This window comes from Erythranthe guttata, chromosome 4, assembly GCF_056151865.1.
Source record: "Erythranthe guttata isolate IM_541 chromosome 4, IM_541, whole genome shotgun sequence".
NCBI lineage: Eukaryota > Viridiplantae > Streptophyta > Magnoliopsida > Lamiales > Phrymaceae > Erythranthe > Erythranthe guttata.
In genome coordinates this window covers 11,869,103-11,890,296 of record NC_142536.1, presented here as the reverse complement: position 1 = coordinate 11,890,296, position 21,194 = coordinate 11,869,103, and the positions used below count along the sequence as shown (strand labels likewise).

At 32.2% G+C, this 21,194-nt stretch overlaps 1 protein-coding gene across 1 annotated transcript; it reads right to left on the bottom strand.

Moving 5' to 3' along the window:
* Positions 1-456: 456 nt before the first annotated feature.
* NAC058 (NAC domain containing protein 58) lies at positions 457-2,941 on the bottom strand. The gene is made up of 3 exons (XM_012981111.2): positions 2,552-2,941; positions 1,896-2,176; positions 457-1,136 (listed from the first exon to the last, which is right to left on the bottom strand). The coding sequence occupies exons 1-3, from the start codon at positions 2,706-2,708 to the stop codon at positions 567-569; spliced, it is 1,008 nt and encodes a 335-aa protein (XP_012836565.2). The 5' UTR covers positions 2,709-2,941; the 3' UTR covers positions 457-566.
* Between the last annotated feature and the right edge of the window lie 18,253 nt (positions 2,942-21,194).

Sequence of the window (21,194 nt, the reverse complement as noted above, 5' to 3'; positions counted from 1 at the left end):
ATTAATTAAGTAATTGTTTTTTTAATTTTTTTAGTTATTAAAAACAACAAATTGAATAAAGAAAATAAAAGAGAGAGGAACAGTGGTGGTCAGAACACGTGACACAACAACACCTTCTTGCCCATCTTTGGCCAATAACAATCTGACATGTGGCGGCTTCTTATAAAGCGCAACTTCAAACGACGTCTTATTGCAAAATTGAAATTATTTCAAAACCTGTCCTATTTTTGCAAACAATTGGACCAAATGTCCTAGAAAAAAAAATGGCCCCCTTGATCATTATAATAATAACCAATGGTATGTAGATCATTTCTTCGATTGAACCACTATAAATTTGTGTTTGTTTTCTTGCATTCATAGATTAGGGTTTGTTCTAGGGTTCTTCATCATATATTAATTATGTGTGTGTGATTATCTTAACACTTACATTAAAAAGAATGTATATTATGACCAGAAATATATACGACGTCCTTAAATTTTATTTTTCTTCACAATTACTCCTACTAATAAAGTAGCATATAATATAAAACTTATTTCGTATAGGATACATTTTGAACAATATTGTTTCACCAAATATTGGAGTCCACATTATAGGGTTGTTCCGATAAGCTTGGTGGCTGAGATACTGGATCTAGTTCGTTAGACGTCGAAGCCATGTCGATATTCATGGAGGTGAAATCATGATTTCCATGCTGAGATATATTAATTGCCTGTGGAGCCATGAAAGAGTAATTGTGATCACTTCCTCTTGGCTGATGATGCCCTGATCTAAGCTGCAATGCTGTCAGAAGCAAAGCATTCATGGAAAGATTATTGGTGCTTAACAATGGCGGCCAATTAATTAATGATGGTAGAGAGTTATTAGTTGATGCTGTTCCACTCCAGTTCGTCATTGGGTTAGAATCACTACTAGTGTTCATGTAGTTCATCATAAAATTATTACTAGTTGATGAAGAATTATTAATTGACATCATGTTGTTGTTGATGAAGTTTTGTATGTCGTCGATCTCGTTTACCGTTGCGTAAACGTTGTTTGTATCGCATGGGGAGTCTTGCGATGGTGGCGACGAAGGTGTCTGTTGCGCCTTCCTTACTGTCGAACTCTTCTGGAACACCCTACAAACGACCCATTCCTCCTAGAAATTAAACAAAATATTGAATTAATGTAAGAGTAGGTTTACTTATATGAAAATTCGCATTTTTTTAAATTCTATACAAGGTCGTCATAAACTGTAAAAACTACTCCGGAAATTTGACTTATTTGTAGAATAACGCAGTTAAATTTGTACGTTTACAAATATCTCATGGACTATATCTCTTTCAGTTTTACTAAAGAAGGTGGTTTTTGTAAAACAAAGACAAAAAATATTTTCAATAAATATACACAATGATAAAGGTTATAAGTTGATTTTTAGGTAATAAATCTATTTAAAAACAACAATAAAATACTAGTTCATCATAAGTTGTTTGTAGAAACTTAGAAATATTTGCAAACAACTTATAATTTTTTGTAAGAGCTTACAATCTCTTAAAAAGTGTTTAAATTACTTTAAAAGATTAAGGTGGTGTTTGCAAAAGCTTTTTGAAAGTGATTATGAGCTTTTTTTTGCTCATAATTTATTTTCAGGTGTTTGCAAAATCAACTTTTGCTTTTGCTTCTCTTAAAATAATCTGCTTTAAGCTATTTTTTTAAAAGCACCCCTAACCCTACTTTTTCTATTTAAGTTCATGTTCTGGAATATTTGCAAACACCCAAACTTTTAGAAATAAACTCTTAAAATTAACTTAACTCACAATCACTAACTTCTACTTGTAAATAATCATTTGCAAACACCACCTAAGTACTATATAGTGGTATGCGTATGCATTATATATGCATGTATATATTTATATACCTTTGTGGGGTTGTTGAAATTAGCAAGGTGGTGGTTGTTATGAAGGCGATATTCATGCATAACCCAGTTGGTCTTTTCACCCTTGGGAGCTCTGCCTCTATAGAACACCAATGTTTTCTTCATGCCAACCAATGATACGCTTCCCCGGAAAATCTCCTTGTCTTTCCCTGTCGTTTTCCAGTATCCCGCTTCCGTTGCGCGATTCGTCCTCAGTCCCGTAGGGTACTTTCGGTCTCTTTGGCTGAAAAAATACCATTCCTTTTCCCCCATCGAGGCTTTGCCTGTAATAAGTATTGTCATGTATTATTATTGATATATATATGTATAACGTATGATGTTTCAATTTGTGTTATGGAATCTGCTTCTTCCAGTCCTACTGACTTGCTAGCTGGGGCGGATCCAGGAGGTTTTTCTCTGGAGGATGGGGGTTTAGGGGCGATTTATTTTTAGGGATTATTTTAAAAACCAACAATAAATGTGTATTATATATTGTTATTGAAACTCTTTAAATAGACTAAAATATAAAAATAAAATCCTAATAAAATCTCATTGTGATCATATTTGAAACAGTTCATTTAATCAAACAAGGCAAATATATATATTTTTAAATAGAATTAATATATGTGTAATAAAAAAAAAAAGGTAAAATAAAATACCTGGGAGATCCCATGGTTCACACTTGTTAAGATCAACATCAGCAACAGCTTTAGAGGTGAATTCGAAGTCTGAAACTTTGTTAGTAAGATAATAAGTGATTAATTCTTCATCTGTGGGATGGAATCTAAATCCAGGAGGAAGAATATTATCCTCCATTTGTCGATTTTCTGTGTGCAAAAAACGAAACAATTAAGTATAAGGAAACGTACGGTACGGAGTGTAAGATCTCGGGATAAATGGGAGGTATTAATAATGGGGGAGAGTGATCCATTAATAATTGTTTGGTTTCAATATATTGATGATGATCATGGATCTCTTGAAGAAGAAGCTGCGAGGGCAATAGCCTTTCACTATTAGCTAGCAGCTACTCTGTAATTAGTCTTTGTTTATTCTCATAATTACAGCTAACACTTTGACAAAGATAGTGAGTGATTATATTGAGTGGATGTACGTACGGTTTTGAATATTATTAGGACTGACTATGTTTTAGTCATCACCTAATATTATCACATAATATTGACTTTGTGCACCTTTGGTTTATTTTTTTACACATCCTTTCTCCTTTTTTCCATTTATATTTAGGGGCTATTTGTTAAACACCCCTCGACATTAATTATCTTTTAAATCAGGGCAGATTGATTTTGGCAATTTGATAAAAGTCCATATTATTTTTCATCTCGCCTTCATCCCGTCAATTCCATTTAACATCGCCTCACTCCGTCAGATTCGTCCAATCCCGCTTCACTCCATCCCTCTCTCCGCTGCTGCCATCGTCGAAGCTCTACACAAATGCACATACACATAATCACACACCTATATACACACATACGCAACCATACACACGCACACACATACGATTTTGGTTACTCCCCTTCCCCTTCGTTGTTACCTAATAATTATAGAAACCAAAAGGAAAAAATATGAAAAATTGTTTGGTGATGACAGATGGTAATGATGGTGGTGATGTACGCACAGAGATTTAAGTTTTTTTCCTTCAGTTTATTTTAACTAAGCTATGTAACTAAGTTGTGCAAATAAGTTTTCTAATTTGTCTAACTTCATAGTGAAATTATATGAAATACGTGTTCTTTTCTAAATTTTTGCTCATTAATGTAACAAAATTTTGTAAATAAGTTTTATAAGTTGTATGTGTAAGTTGTGTATACATTGTGAGATGTATTCATTCTTGTTTTAATTTGTTGTTAAGTTTATTTTAACTAAGTTGTTACTTATTTATTTAACTATGTTGTTGCTTATTAATATAACTAAGTTGTGCAAATTAACGTGTCCGTTACTGTTAGTTTTTCTAAACAGTTCCGTTAAAGAAAATCCAAATCTAGCGTCAGATCTAGTGCACAAGAACTTTTAGCAAAATGGCAAAATCCGACTATCCTTATAGCTATAAAGAATATTTTTAAGGGACTTCTAGCTAATTTTCCGATATATTTATTTACATTTATACTCATTAATTAATTCATTTGCTTTTTTTTTTTCTTTCTAAGCAGATCAAACAATGTCACATTTTAATGAAAATCATTTCTTGTATCATGTAAACAATTATCTTTATTCATTGATCAATAAATATAAGTGCAAATTGAATGTTTATATTGTCTCTAATGTAACAATATATTAGGCAAAATGAGTTTTTTAGTCCTCTAAGTTTACTAGTTGAGAGTTTTAGTCCATCATGTTTTAAAATTAGAATTTTAGTCCTGTAAATTATAAAAGTTGAGATTTTTTGTCCTATGACCTGCTATAACAGGTAATGTGATGGTTGGTAGAATGAGTTGACATTTAAAATATAAAAAAATTAGGTGATGTGGCTAATGAGTTGGATGGTTTTGGAGAGAAATTTAATCTTCATTGTCAAATTCACTAAAATAATGAGAAAAAATTTAACATATAATTTATATATTTATTTTCCTGTTATATTTTTTCAATAAAGACCCTCATTGTACCATTCAATAAAATCTACCATTATATTTTTATGAAGGAAATAATAATAACTAATGTTTAATTAATATTTCTTAGTTTTTATTTGATAAAAATAGTAATTAAATTCATATTTATATAAATATTTCATTGCTTTAGAAATCTATACTCAGTGATTACAAGGAAATTGAACCAACAATCAAATTCTGCAAAAATACGAAAAAAAAAACTTTTATTAAAACTTGTTGTAGGGTTAAATAACACGCATAATCATAATTAGTATACAAAATCAAATAGACATTTACGAATTAACCAAAAAAATAATAAAATACACCAAAACTCCATTAAATTAATGGTAAATTACAACCATCCCCTGAGGTATGGTCAATTTATGGAAAAACCCCTCTTGTTTGGATAATTACATCTATCCCCATCAACTATGATTTTTTCTTACACCTCCACCCTTATGGTGTCTAATTCAACATAATCATCTAGATTTCGTGGAATGTGCTCTAGTTTGCAATCGTTTTGTGTAAAAATACAGTTTCCGATGCACCACAATCTGATACATACAAGCCAAAAAATACATATTAAGATCATCTTGCTTCAAAATCTGGAGTTCGAATGGGATAAAACGGGTACAAAAGTGATAATATTCGATATAATCTCGAATATTCCACTAAATTTGAAACCGCAAGGGTGGACGTGTAATAAATTTTATTGAGGGGTAGTTGTAATTACCCAAACAAGAGGGGGTTTTTCGTAATTTGACCATACCTCAGGAGCAGTTGTAATTTACCCTTAAATTAATGTACCAAAAAAATATTCTAGAGCCTCTAAATATAAAATACGTTATCAATCCAAGAGTAACAAATATTCATAACGAGTAATTAAATATAGTTAATTATTATTTTTATCAATTGAAAACTATAAAATATTAATTACAAAATAGTTACTACAATAATGGTTATTTAATTCATCAAATTAAATAAAAAAATTAATTTGATGGTATATTTTATTTCTCTCAAAAAGCATCCAACTCATAAGCCACGTTACCTAAATTTAATTTTAATTTGTTTATTTTTAGGGCAAATGGCAAATAGGGCCCATGACAAGGGCACTTAATTTAAAAATTGACATCCAATTTTTTTGTCTTTCAAATATTTTCAGCTCATTCAAACTTATTTGCAAATAAGGAAAACCCTTTTATATATATACCAAAATTACCACCAATTCATTGAAACTCAATTCAACTCCAATTTCACGATTTACACCCCAATTTAGTCCAATTTCACCAATTAACCAATTTTGACCCCAATTTTGACCCGTCACCATCGGAGACGGCTGGTCAGCCGCCGTTGACCGCCGGTCTCCGCTTTTTTTTTTTGAAATTTTTTCCCGGCAGGTCAACCGCCGTTGACCGCCGGGTCTCCGACTATGACCTTTTTTTTTTTGAAATTTTATGTTTTCTTATAAAAATATTTTAATTAATATTACTGTCTTGGCTGCTAAATTACTGTCTCCGGCAGTTATTTAACTGCCGGAGACAGTAACTTAACTGTTAATTGACTTTTTTTTTACAAAAAATATTTTAATTAATATTATTGTCTTCGTTGCTAAATTGTAGTCTCCAACAGTTATTTAACTGTCGGAGACAGTAATTTAACTGTCAATTAACTTATTTATTTTTTTTTTGAATTTTTTTTTCTTAAAAAATATTTTTTTAATTAATATTACTGTCTTGGCTGCTATTACTGTATTAATTAATTTTATCATCTTGGCCTGCATTTTTGTTGTCTTCCACTGTAGTATTACTGTCTCCGACCGTAATATTATTGTCTCATGCAATAATATTACTGTTTGGGATAGTAATAGTAATAATATTACTGTTCGGGAAAATAACATTCATAATATTACTGTCCCAAACAGTAATATTACTGTCTGAGACAGTAATTTAGCAGCCACGACAGTAATATTAATTAAAATAATTTATTTAAGAAAAAACAAAATTTCAAAAAAAAAAAAAAAAAAAAACAGAAAGTCAACGCCGGAGACCGGCTGTCAACGGCGGCTGACCGGCCGGAAAAAAAATTTTAGAAAAAAAAAGTTTGCAAAAAAAAATCAATGTTGGAAAAAAAATTCAGAAAAACAATATTTTCTAAAAAAAATTTCAAAAAATTATTAAAATGGGGGTTAATGTGATATATTTGTTTAAATCCGGGGTCAATGTGTAATATTAAGGAAGTTAGAGCATAATGGATGGAATTGATAAGAATTATATTATGTAGGGTATTTTAGACTACAGATATGTGAATGAGTTTATTTGAAAGACTGTTTTTTTTTTTACCAATGCGCATTTAAGTCCCTTGCCATGTCCTTTTTTGCCATTACCTGTTATAGCAGGTCATATGACCAAAATTCCCAATTTTTGTAACTTAAAGAACTAAAATTCTGGTTTTGAAATATGGTGGATTAAAACTTTCAACTAGTAAAGTTATATGACTAAAAAACTCATTTTGCCCAATATATCCCGTTTGGTTGTCAAGATAAGCCATGATTAACTAAATAGTTGGACTTAATTTGATGTTTGGTATCCTCAATAAATCGCCGGGTCGACCCGCCAAAATTAAATATTCATAGCTTATCTTGCCTTATCTTGGCCTATCTTGCCTTCTAATGCGTTTTTTTTGTTGGACGTTTCAAGCTTCAATGGGTCTTATTAGATTATTTAATCTTATATTGCCAACTAAACGGGGCCTAAATCTTTATATAGCAAAAAAACAAGTACAATATATCTAATTTTAAATAATGATGCAAAAAATATTTTTAAATCATGTGAATAAAATAGAAATGTCTAAATTGAAGTGCAATACCTTGACAAGAATGACTACTATAACTACACATGTATACCAAAGAGGCAAGTAACAAATTAAAGTAAAGAAAATGGCAATGGTGACAAGGAACAAAATACTCGTCGGGAAGTAGTGGGAAATAATTAAATTAGTAGGAATAGTAGAGGGATGAATATATATAGTTTGTCCATATACTCACTCACTCGGGCGTGGCCAACCACCTTCACCCATTTCTGCCCACCAAACTCTTGCTAACCTCATCACTTTCTTCTAATGCCAACTTGCTTAATCAATAAAATCACACATCCTCATCCTTTTGAGTATTAGGTTAGTGACAAATAGGCCCATGACAACGACATTTAATTAAAAAAATGAACATTCAACTTTTTTGTCTTTCAAATATTTTGCAGCTCATTCAAACTTATTTGCAAATAAGGAAAATCATTTTATATATACAAAAATTACTCCAAATTACTTAAAACCCAATTCAACTCCAATTTCACCAATTAACAACTCATTCCAATTTTGACCCGCCACCACCGGAGACCGCCGGTCTCCGGCGTTGACTTTTTTTTTTCTTTTTCCAAAACTTTTTTTTCGGCAGGTCAACCGCCGTTGACTGACTGTCAGTCTCCGGCGTTGATTTTTTTAAAAAAATTCTGTAAAATAATTATTTTAATTAATATTACTGTCTTGGCTGCTAAATTACTGTCTCCAAAAGTAATTTAATTGTCAGAGACAGTAATTTAACTGTTAATTAATTTTTTTAAAAAAAAAAATTTTCTTAAAAAAAATATTTTAATTAATATTACTGCCTTAGCTGCTAAATTACTGTCTCCAACAGTAATTTAACTATCGGAAACATTAATTTAACCGTCTGAGACAATAATTTTACTGCATTATTAATTAATTTTATCGTCTTGGCCTGCAATTTTGTCGTATTCGATTGTAATAATACTGTCTCCGACCGTAATGTTACTGTATCATGCAATAGTATCACTGTTTGGACAGTAATATTAGTAAAATTACTGTTTGGGAAAATAATATTAATAATATTATTGTTCCAAACATTAAATTAACAGTTAAATTACTGTCTCCGACAGATAAACTACTGTTGGAGACAGTAATTTAGCAGTCAAGACAGTAATATTAATTAAAATATTTTTTTACAAGGAAAAAAAAATCATAAAAGAAAAAGTCAACGCCGGAGACCGGCGGTCAACGACGGTTGATCGGCCGGAAAAAAAATTTCAGAAAAAAAAAAATTTCCAAAAAAAATGAAAAGAAAGTCAACGCTGGAATCTAGCCGAATTTTTTTTTTCAGAGACGATGTGTAATATTGAGGAAGTAAAAAATCTAGCCGAAAAAAGTCAAAAAATATTAAAATGGGGGTTAATTTGATATATTTGTTTAAATCCATGGCCAATGTGTAATATTGAGGAAGATAGAGTGTATAATAGATGGAATTGATAAAAAATATATTATTGATGATATTTTAGACAAAAGACATGGGGATGGGTTTATTTGAGATACTGTTTCTTGTTTGAACCAATGTGCATTTAACTACCTTATCATGTCCATCTTTGTCATTTGCCCTTAAGTATTAAACATTTTCTTTTTATTATTATTAGACACCGCTTAGCTTATATATAGACCTAAAAAAAAAAAATTACATGTAATGTAAGTGGTTACAACTCAAAAAGTGACCCAACCCCAACCATGAAAAAGAGACAACCCCATCTTACATATAGGACAAAAATAGGATTATATGTGAGCTTATAAGGAGGCCTCTACTATTATTAGGCACCAATAAACACTATGAACTTTTGGGACAGATTTGTGGTAGGTTCGTTGTTGTCCCGGTGCTCCATGAGTCAATGGATTTGATAACCGATTGGTTTGAAAAGCAAGAAGTATTACAAATGGTATTAAAGCCGACCAAAATAACTGTCAACCGATTGGAGCAAGTCCGTCTTTGTTATGAGCTCTCAATCGTTTTATGTTATAGTCCCTGTAAGAGTTTGCTAGCCATCCACGTGAGAGGTCTAGGTCCTGGGCCTTTACAAGGATCAAGGATGTCAATAATATAAGTGGGAGAGTTTTGTAACACCCCTATCCCACATCAGACAAATGTGGAATTTTGTGTAAACTTATAAAGAAAAAATTCACTCCAAAGGGAGAGATATATATATATATATATATTTTTTTTTTTTATTTTGAGAGACGGAAGAAGTATATTTTAGCTTACAAAGTAAAGTCTTATCTACAAATGCTATATATACCATTCACTATTCATGAATGCTAAATCAAAAGAATATTAAAATAATATGGTTGTTAGAAAGGAGTATGTTTAAAGTATCAAATAAATAATTATAAATTATAATCTAATGGTATAAAATAGATGATATGGTTGGAGTGGTAAACAATAGCTTGCTATAACACTATTTACAAGTTATAATAGATATACTATTCCAAGTTTTAACATGCTCTCTAAGATGATGTTTGACTAAGTTTATAAGATGTTAAAAGAGCTTATAAGTTTTTTCAAAGTATTTGATATAAATTCTAAAAGTATCTCAAAAATTCAAAAAATAAGCTGTTGAATAGCTTTTAAGATATTAAAAAAAAAAACTTATATCTCACCTTTTTATTTAAGATCTGATAATGAGTTAAAAAAATAACTTATAATTAGCTCATTATCCAGTCACTTCAAAAATTAATTACAAAAATACGATGCAACATCTTATCAACTCTAAAAACAACTTATCAGACGTAAGAGCTTATCAGTTGTTTAAAATAAAATTTAGCCACACGGGCTCCAAAACCATATGACCGACAAATAAGGCATACATAAGGTAGTCGAGAAGAAAGGTATGAACAACTTAAAAGTGAATATACCAACAGGAACAGGTAGATTGCCCGAATGAGTGATTTAGACAATAATAAGTTGGAAGAGCATCAAATAGAAGGCTGAAGTTGGAGGAACTGGAACTATCGGCTCACCACAACAGTTGAGGCAACTTACAGGTCCATGTCAAAATGAAACGTAGCAAACCCGAGCCAACTAATAGGGTCGATGTTTTAAGGATGTCGATCCAAACTGATTCATATGTACCATCTAACTGATGATATGGTTCACAAGAGTATTCCAAATATAAATTATGTGAATGTATTATTAATTAAAATAACATGCATAGTTCAATACATTTTTCATTTAAGTTGCAGTTGATGAAAAGCATCGTCCCAATGGAGAACAACTTGTAATAGAAAAAGGTAAAATAAACTATGATCGAATACATAAAATTGTAAGAAGGCGATTTTTTTGGAATAAGCATTTTGAAACCCCATCAAGTTAGTTATTCAACTCAATAACCATGTAATCTTGTCATGCATGCATATATTTTATATGGTGTGTAATTATTAAATAATTTGTAATATTTGAAGTAATATACTATATTTGTATTTCTTTGACAATATAATCAATGAATTTTGTTTATAAAACAAAAATATTCAAGATTAAACTAAACTAAACTAAACTGTATACGTAATTTATTCACAATACTTAAATGAATAATTTAGAATTTTCTTTTAATTTTTCGTTACAACTAATCCAAGTTGTAAACCTTCTGCATGGAGAGCAAGTTGGAAAAGAAAATGGAGAAGGAATTCCTGCTGAACACAGAAAATTACTACATGATGCTTTAAATGAAAGGCGTGTTTTCCGAACTCCCTCGAGTTGCGTTTTAAGTGATATATTAAATCGTGATTTAGTTTATTCCAAAAAAAAAAAAATCGTGAGTTAGTCATGTCATTAACATTTCAAGCATAATTAATTAAATATTATTTACATACTTGCGTAATAAATATTTGACATATGTTTATTGTTTAGAATTAATCTTATCAATTAATGTCGGTTTATGAAATATGTACAGACGAGTAACCGGGTATATATTATTTATATACATAATTTAGAAGTATCTTGACATGCATTTTTTAACTCCGTTTAAATTTACAGTACAGTTGATGAAAGTCGTCCTTTTTATTTACGTTACAGTTGACAAAAGTCGTCATCAAACTGGAGAAAAAGGCAAGGAAATTGTTGCTCTACACATGCATGCATGAAAATGACATAAATACGGTAAGCTGTTCAAATCACGATCAATAATCATTTCATGCATCTATTTTATGTGATTCGTGATCGTACATATTCAATGAAACATGAAACTTGATCTACCAAAATAAAACCATTTTTCAAAACATAATAATGTATTGTTGAATTATGTTCAACGGAGTACAACAAAACTAACATATATAAATAATTTTATTAATAGTACTGTACTTTATAATTAATATTTTTTAATTTTCTTATTTTATTTTATTAATGTTACAGGTAATCCAAGTCGTCAACCGTCTGGAGAACACGCTTTAAAAGAAAATGTACAAGGATTTAATGTTAGTTTTACGTTTTTTAACGTTTTATTTTTTGGTCCACTAATATTTTATTTTAATTAATTAAATTGTGGGTAATTCAATTATGGTATTAAGGTGATTTTATGGTAATTGATTTGTAACGTTGAAGGCAATAAAAGACCATGATGGGTGTGATTTGTCTTCTGCCGTTACAAATCAATCGTGGCCCTCTTCTCTCGTCTATAAAAGAAATCCACAGCTTTTCTCCTTAACCATCAGACGCAATTGAGATAGAGAGATAGAGAGAAGAAGGTGTGCTACGAATAAAGTTCTCAAGGAGATTCGAAGGAGGCCTGACTAGGCTTGTAGATTGCTATCGTTCATCATCTCTATCGGAATCCATGGCGAACGGTATGTCGATAATCCTAATTATATGCTTATGTTCTTAAGATGAATTTGATTTCAAGATTATGTGATTAAGCTTTTCCGCATAAAGTTAAATAAAAGTCTTTCAATTGGTATCAGAGCAGGGTTTTGAAATCGATTCATCTTAGAACTTAAATTAATTGTTATGTGAATATCTTGTTATATGATTTTATCGATTTGTCTCTGTTTCTATAAATCCGAAAAATCACAATTTCGTGACTATCAAAGCTGTACCCGCCCAGTATTATATATGTATATGGCTGTTGATTGAATTTATATTTATTTATTTATTATATAAATACATAGTACAGCGTGATGGCGTGATGTGTGTGTGATATGAGTACACACGTGACATTCTCAAAAAAAAAAAAAAAAGTTTAATTCCTGCATACCGAAACTGATTCATTATGCTAATAAGGTATTAATACTAATTAATTGAATGTGATAGTGGGATTTGACAGTTTTTTATTATTATGTCAGCATATGCATCAAATCTGATTTGCATGAACTACCAAAGTATACATACATATGCATCATTACAACAAAATATGAGTATGGCCGAGAGCATGTATTTTGTGTGTTAATTATGTGCAACCTTTTGGTGCTTGAATTGTATGTATTCTGTGAATGGAAAATTGTTTTATAATTTTAGTATATGAAGTTGTAGGTGCTGAATTATATGATTCATATGACGGTACATATTTCGTACAATTCGTTCATTATTAAACGCCATTCAAATAAAATAACGAGAATATTATTAGTTTTATATTTATGAAATTTACTAATCTTGTAGTTGCTAAAGTGACATAGATTAGTAAAATCTAATAAATATAAGAACTATATGAAAGTTTAATCATTTACATGATATTAAAGATTATAATATTCTCAAATTGCAGTCATAATTAAGAAATTGAGACTAGCTCAAAGGATAGTCGATTTTAATTAATTATGAACTGGGTAGGGTATCATAATTTGTATTACTTAGCAATTAGAATTGTTTACTTAAAGGTAACATGAATAATTGACGAGTGAGACAAATTATGTTAGACCCTATTTAGGTGTTATAAAAGATTATTTACACCAACATAGAGTGAACAATAGGTATGCTGTATTTCACCCAAAGGCGAACTTGTAGTGATATCGATAGTTCATCTTATTTGACTCAAGGTCTTATGTGAGCATCCTTTTATCTTTACCTTATTATATTTGCTATATTTATTTCAGTTGCTATTCCTACTTCGTTGTACTCGCATGCTTCTGGTATTAAGACACTCAATGGGTCAAATTTCTCCGAATAGTATGAACAAATTCAATTCACCTTGGGTGTTATGGATTTGGACCTAGCATTGCTTACTGAAAAACCTGGGGAAATAACAGATGCTAACAGTGAGGAAGAAGTTAGCCTAATTGAAGCCTGGACCAAGTCCAATAGGCTTAGTCTTATGCTTATTAGAATGACCGTTGCTAATAACATTAAGACTTTTCTTCCCGAGGTTGACAATGCTATGGAACTGTTAACGGCTATTAAAGAACGCTTTAAATCAGCGGACAAGTCGTTAGCAGGAACACTCATGGCTGAATTGACTACCATGAAATATGGTGGTGATAAGGGAATACAGGAACACATCCTGAATATGACTGATAAGGCTGCCAAACTTGGAGCTCTTGGCATGAAAGTGGAAGAGTCCTTCCTTGTGCAATTTATCCTTAACTCACTTCCATCAAAGTTCGGCCCATTCAAAATCCACTATAATACTCAAAAAGATAAGTGGAATTTGAATGAGCTGACTAGTATGTGTATTCAAGAGGAAGTGAGATTAAAACAAGAAGGAAATCACTTTGCATTGGCTGTAACTCATGGAAGTATGAAGAAGAAAGGGAAATTTGTGAAGAGTGGAAAGAAATTCGCACCAAACAAAATATATGAACCTGGTGAAAGTAGTCAGGGTCATGGAAAGGCTTTTGTTGTCACCTGTTACTTTTGTAACAAAAAGGGACATGTAAAGAAGGATTGTGAGAAACGTAAGGCTTGGTTCGAAAAGGAAGGTATTCATCTTTCTTTTGTATGTTATGAATCAAATCTTATTGAAGTTCCTTCTTATACTTGGTGGTTTGATTCTGGTGCTACAACTCATATCACAAATTCATTACAGGGATTCCTTACAACGCGGAAACCGGAGGAAAGTGAAAAGTACATCTATATGGGGAACCGTCTCAAATCTAAAGTGGCGTTTGTTGGCACTTATCGCCTCATATTATGGATCTTGAAAACACTTTTTATGTACCTTCGTTTTCTAGGAATTTGGTTTCTTTGTCAAAACTGGATGTGTGTGGTTATTCTGCTTTAATTGGTTGTGGAAAACTCAGTTTTATGTTTAATTCAATAATAATTGGTTCCGATATTTTATGTGATAGTTTATATAAAATATCTTTGAATCATGAGTTTGAACAATCATTATTAACCACTCATTCGGAAGTTGGCGTAAAGCGAAGCCTAAATAACGAAAATTCTTCTATCTTGTGGCATAAACGTTTGGGGCATATCTCCAAGGAAAGAATCGAAAGATTGGTAAAAACTGGAATTTTGGAAAATCTAGACTTTACTGATTTTCAAATGTGTGTGGATTGCATTAAGGGTAAGCAATCCAAACACAATAAAAGAGGTGCCACAAGAAGTAAAGAGCTTCTTGAGTTAATCCATACAAACATCTGCTCACTACCTATTCCATGTTTTTGTGGAGAAAAGTATTTTATCACCTTCATTGATGATCTATCTCGTTATGGTTATCTCTATCTAATTCATGAAAAATCTCAAGCCGTTGACATGCTTGAGGTGTTTGTTACGGAAGTCGAAAGACAATCAGATAGAAGAATTAAAGTTATACGATCAGATCGGGGTGGGGAATACTATGGTAGATATGACGAGTCGGGACAAAATCCTGGCCCATTTGCTAAATTCTTAGAAAAGCGTGGTATTTGTGCTCAATACACAATGCCTAGAACACCACAGCAGAATGGAGTTGTTGAACGTCGTAATCGTACTCTCATGGATATGGTTAGGAGTATGTTAAGTAATTCAACTGTACCCATTTCACTTTGGAATGAAGCCTTGAAAACCGCTATGTATATCTTAAACCGGGTTCCTAGTAAGGCAGTCCCAACAACTCCTTACGAGTTGTGGACTGGTAGGAAACCTAGTTTAAGACATTTACATGTTTGGGGTTGTCCTGCAGAGGCTAGAATATACAATCCAAATGAAAAGAAATTGGATCCTAGAATAATTTCTGGATATTTTATTGGTTATCCACTAAAGTCAAAAGGGTACAAATTTTATTGTCCTAACCATACTACGAGGATAGTTGAAACTGGAAACGCCAAATTCTTAGAGAATGGTGAAGTTAGTGGAAGTGTTGAATCAAGAAAGGTAGAACTTGAGGAAATTAGGGGGGATATTTTACCATCTTATTTCCCTCAAGATAAAGTTAATCTTCAACCTATACAGCAGGTTGAAACAAATGATTCGCCACTCCATTCACCACTTCATGAAGATGTTATCATTGGCAGTAATGTAGAACCACAACAACCGGTAGCTTTGAGGAAATCTCAAAGGGAAAGAAAATCTGCCATATCCGATGATTATGTGGTGTATCTACAAGAATCTGATATTGATATTGGTATTCAAAATGATCCAGTTTCATATTCACAAGCCATGAAAAGTAAAGATTCTAGTAAATGGATTGATGCTATGAATGAAGAGTTGAAATCAATGGACTATAATGGTGTCTGGGATCTTGTTGAATTGCCTAATAACAGTAAAAAAGTCGGTTGTAGATGGGTCTTCAAGACCAAACGTGACTCTAAAGGCAATATCGAAAGATTTAAAGCTAGAGTACTAGTGGCCAAAGGTTTCACTCGAAAGGAAGGCATTGATTATAGAGAAACTTTCTCTCCAGTATCTAAGAAAGACTCTCTTAGAATCGTTATGGCTCTTGTAGCTCATTATGATTTGGAGTTGCACCAAATGGACGTGAAAACCGCTTTTCTGAATGGGGATTTAGATGAAGATATCTATATGGACTAGCCTGAAGGATTTGCAAAACAAGGAAAGGAACACTTGGCTTGTAAATTAAAGAAATCCATATATGGACTTAAACAAGCTTCTAGACAATGGTATATAAAATTCAATGATACCATTACTTCCTTTGGATTTAAGGAAAACACTACTGATCAGTGTATATATCTAAAGGTCAGTGGGAGCAAGTTTATCTTTTTAGTCTTGTATGTGGATGATATTTTACTAGCAAGTAGTGATCTTGGTTTGCTTCACGAAACCAAGAATTATCTTTCAAAGAATTTTAAGATAGTTGATATGGGTGAGGCAAATTATGTTATTGGGATAGAGATCTTTAGAGATCGATCTCGAGGATTGTTAGGCTTGTCTCAGAAAGGATATATCAATCGAGTTCTTGAAAGATTTAATATGCAGTTTTGTTCAGCCATTAATGCTCCTATCACGAAAGGTGATAAATTAAATGAAAAGCAATGTCCAAAGAATGATTTGGAAAAGGAGAAAATGAAATTGATTCCATATGCATCAGCTGTTAGAAGTCTGATGTATGCACATACTTGTACTAGACCAGATATTAGTTATGCAGTGGGAGTACTGGTAGATATCAAAGTAATCCGGGAATAGATCATTGGAAATCAGCAAAGAAGGTTATGAGGTATCTTCAAGGAACAAAGGATTACATGCTTACTTATAGAAGATCGGACCAATTAGAGGTTATTGGTTATTCAGACTCGATTTTGCTGGTTGTGTAGATAGTAGAAAGTCCACATCGGGCTTTGTATTTCTACTAGCTGGTAAAGCAAAGTATTATTGCTTCTTCCACAATGGAAGCTGAGTTTGTAGCATGTTTTGAGGCCTCGAGTCATGCACTATGGTTGCGAAATTTTATCTTAGGGCTTAAGGCTGTTGACTCAATTGCTAAGCCTTTGAAGATATATTGTGATAACACCGCAGCCGTTTTCTTCTCTAAGAATGGAAAGTATTCAAGTGGATCCAAGCACATGGATCTTAAGTACTTGGTTGTTAAAGAAAGAGTCCAGAAACAACAAGTGTCAATAGAAAATTTAAGTATGTACAACTCTTATGGTTGATGATCCATTAACCAAGGGATTGTCTATAAAGACATATGAGGAACATGTTATTAGAATGGGTCTTTTGAGCAATCCATGATTTGATGAGTTATGATTGTAATTGACACTTAATTTATTTAATGAAATGTTTCGGTTTTCCTGTTTCCAATTATGTGTGCACATATTATATTTGGAATCAATTTAACAGGATTTGTCCTAACAAGACAAAATTAAATGGGCTATTATGGATTAGAATAGTAAGGGTTATTAGTGGCGTGATACATATAAGGGAATATGATGAATGAATCATATAACCGCTATGATTCACATTAATAACTCAAACTAGTTCTAGTATTAAAGTACTCTATTTACCTATTATGGTAATCACCTTAATTTTCTTTTAAAAATTGTGATCACGTGTCAAATGTTTTGTATGAAGAACCCACCGAGTCAAATATTTTTAAAACTTATTTTTCTTAATCGATTCAGTGGACCAAGTGGGAGAATGTTAGTTTTATGTTTTTTAACGTTTTATTTTTTGGTCCACTAATCTTTTATTTTAATTAATTAAATTGTGGGTAATTCAATTATAGTATTAAGGTGATTTTATGGTAATTGATTTGTAACGTTGAAGGCAATAAAAGACCATGATGGGTGGGATTTGTCTTATGCCGTTACAAATCAATCGTGGCCCTCTTCTCTCGTCTATAAAAGAAATCCACAACTTTTCTCCTCAACCATCAGACGCAATTGAGAATTCCATCACTTACAGAAATACTTAGTGAGTTGTGATATTAGAGAGATAGAGAGAAGAAGGTGTGCTACGAATAAAGTTCTCAAGGAGATTCGAAGGAGGCCTGGCTAGGCTTGGCTTGTAGATTGCTATCGTTCATCATCTCTATCGGAATCCATGGCGAACGGTATGTCGATAATCCTAATTATGTGCTTATGTTCTTAAGATGAATTTGATTTCAAGATTCTGTGATTAAGGTTCTCCGCATAAAGTTAAATAAAAGTCTTTCATTTAATGTTAAAAACAGAAAATTTCTTAATGATGTTTTCAAGGAAATGTGCGTTGCTTGAACACTGTTGGGTGCTAAATACCCACACGCAAGTGCACGTATCGCAAACAAGTAGTAAAGTAGACTCGTGAGAGTCGGATGTCGATCCCACAGGGAATACGCAAATTATTTAATCCTAAGTACCAAATCCTAACAATTACGATTTTTATCCAGCCTACGCAGGTTTGTCAAATTAATTAACTAAATAAAATAAACTAATTAAGAAAGCAATTAAACAAGAGAAAATATCAATATAAAACGGATCTAGGATTTTATCTTCCCCCTATGCAATAATTTTTCACCCAATTAATCTCCTATCATGCAAGTTACGATTTCCGATTATTAACCCAAGACACGAAATTATTCATAACCAGCTGTCGCTGCGTTATAAACCTATTATTCATAAAAGATTCACTATATGTCTATGCAAACCTAGTACAAATAAAGCATTAAATAACAAGTCTCGTAAACGGCTACCTAAGGTATTATCTGTATGTCTACGATAATACATGCAATCAACACACGCATTCGGTGAAAAACTACTCGAAGGCTCTTCTATCCTTGTTCTAATTATTAAAACGATCTGTCAATCAATTCTAACAATAACTAATAGCAACATAAGTTAGCTACGCTCATGCACTAAATAAGATCAAGATAGAAGAAATAATCGAAGAATTAAACTTGCATAAAAGTAGAAAAATAGGTTCGAATTACCACATAGGGTTCCAACAAAATCCTAGAGTAAAAACTTAGCTACTCATGTTCGTAACGAAAAGCATAATAAAAATATGAAAATTCATAAAAGTCGAGAAATAAAAATAAAAGGAAAACTAGGATGAAGATTCGTCAAGTCTTCGTCTTCGCTCTTGTACTCCTTGATCGCGTGTAGAAAGATGAAAGATAAAAGATAGATGATAAGATGATCAAAAAGCTCTATTAATTGTGTGCCTGACTTGGTCTTATATAGGGTGAAGAACTTGGGGAAGAAGGCAGTTTCCTTGTGCAATTAAAATCCCTTTTCTACGCAACTTCGGAGTCTCGGACGGGGGTCCCACGATTTACACTAAAACTGGGACGGGGGTCCGAGCTTTAAATCTTCAGAATTTTGATTTTTTCACTTTTGGCCCATATTTTATCCAAAATTGCAGTTTTGACCCCATACTTTTCCAATTCTTCAATTTGTACCTAAAATACAATAAATCAACTTTTTAAGCACCAATTATCTTTAAACCACACCAAAAGCTCAAATAAAAAGGTACAATTAAGTGTATAAATATACACTTAACACACCCCCAAACTTGAACTTTTGCTTGTCCTCAAGTAAAATCAATTTAAGAGCACAAAAAACGACTATACATCTCATTACATAGATCGATTGGTCAACTTCGTGTTTTCAGAACTTGCAATTATGATGATAATTCCTAGGTATTCGCAAGCTTAACATTCAACGGCACTTAGTCACTCACTATTACAAAAAACCACAAATCATACAATTGCTTCAAGTATCCAATATTTGCAAGTTAAAAATAGAAAGAATTTATACTTACATGCATATATTTGACTCCAAATACTCACCAAATTATTCTACTCAACTAATATTGAACAATAAGCTATTGGGATCATTGGGACTTTGTGGCTTTCAATTGTTAGGCTCTTTGGTCCGAGGTAGGTAATATGGATATGTGTGGCTAATTTTCTTGAATTGAGGTGATTACGCCGAATTTTGCAAGATAGGCGTTTGAAACAATGAATTCACCTCTAAGGACTTTAATAAGCTCGATTCTTAAGAGTTCAAAAGTCTCCACTTTTGCTCTTAAGAGAAGGGATCGAGTTTTCAAAACAATTCAACTACTAGTCCTTATTTCTCCCTTCTAATCTCTTCTTCTTCTTTTCTCTCTTTTTTTTTTATATATTTTTTTTTTCTCTTTTTTTTTTCGAATATATATATATAAAGATGCACATATATATTTCTGTTTTTTTTTTTTTTTTTTTTTTTTTTTTTCGAAGAAGAAGAGGACCTTATAAGAATTTTCGACCGAACTTCACGGGGTAATTATTCAAGAATCTCCACTCTTCTACCTTCTACATATTGGCTAAAAGAAAGAACACCTTTTCTCCAAGGCTCAAATCAAGGTTCTAAGGATAAATTCGACAAAAAGGGTAGGCTTGAAAGGCTCAAACGGTTCAAAGAAGGCCCAAATCATATCCCAAATCACTTACTACCCAACACTTCGTATCATAAATGTCCTAAGATGAGATTTAAAACCGAACAAAGCATGATTTAGCACAAATAAATTCCAAATTTAAAATACAAAACATTCAACCAAAGCAATGCACAAGGTGTGATTCCTAGCAATAATTCACTTCTACGTTCCGTTGAATCGAAAGCTAAACGTATATCTAATCCTTATCACATAAAGCAAGTAATTTCATCATCAAACATTGACCATCTCTCATCATCGTAATTCACCGATGCATCGAACAATTTTTTTTTTTTTTTTTTTTTTTTTTTAATCGAAGCAAAAAAATAAAAATAAAACGGAAATAACAAAACGCAAATAAAGCATGCAGACTAAAAAAAAAAATTAAAACACAAATAAAGCGCACATAAACTAAAACAAGTAGTTAACCACCCCCAAACTTAAAATTCACATTGCCCTCAATGTGATTCGCCCGGAGTTTAAGGATAGAAAACACCTGTTTAAGCGTTGGGACCATCATCGGGTTGCTCACCCACTCCACCATGTGTATGAGCATCCTCCTCCTCGTCATCCTCCAATAGCTCGGGTACGGGCGGGGCACTTTTCTGTCTCTTTCCCTTC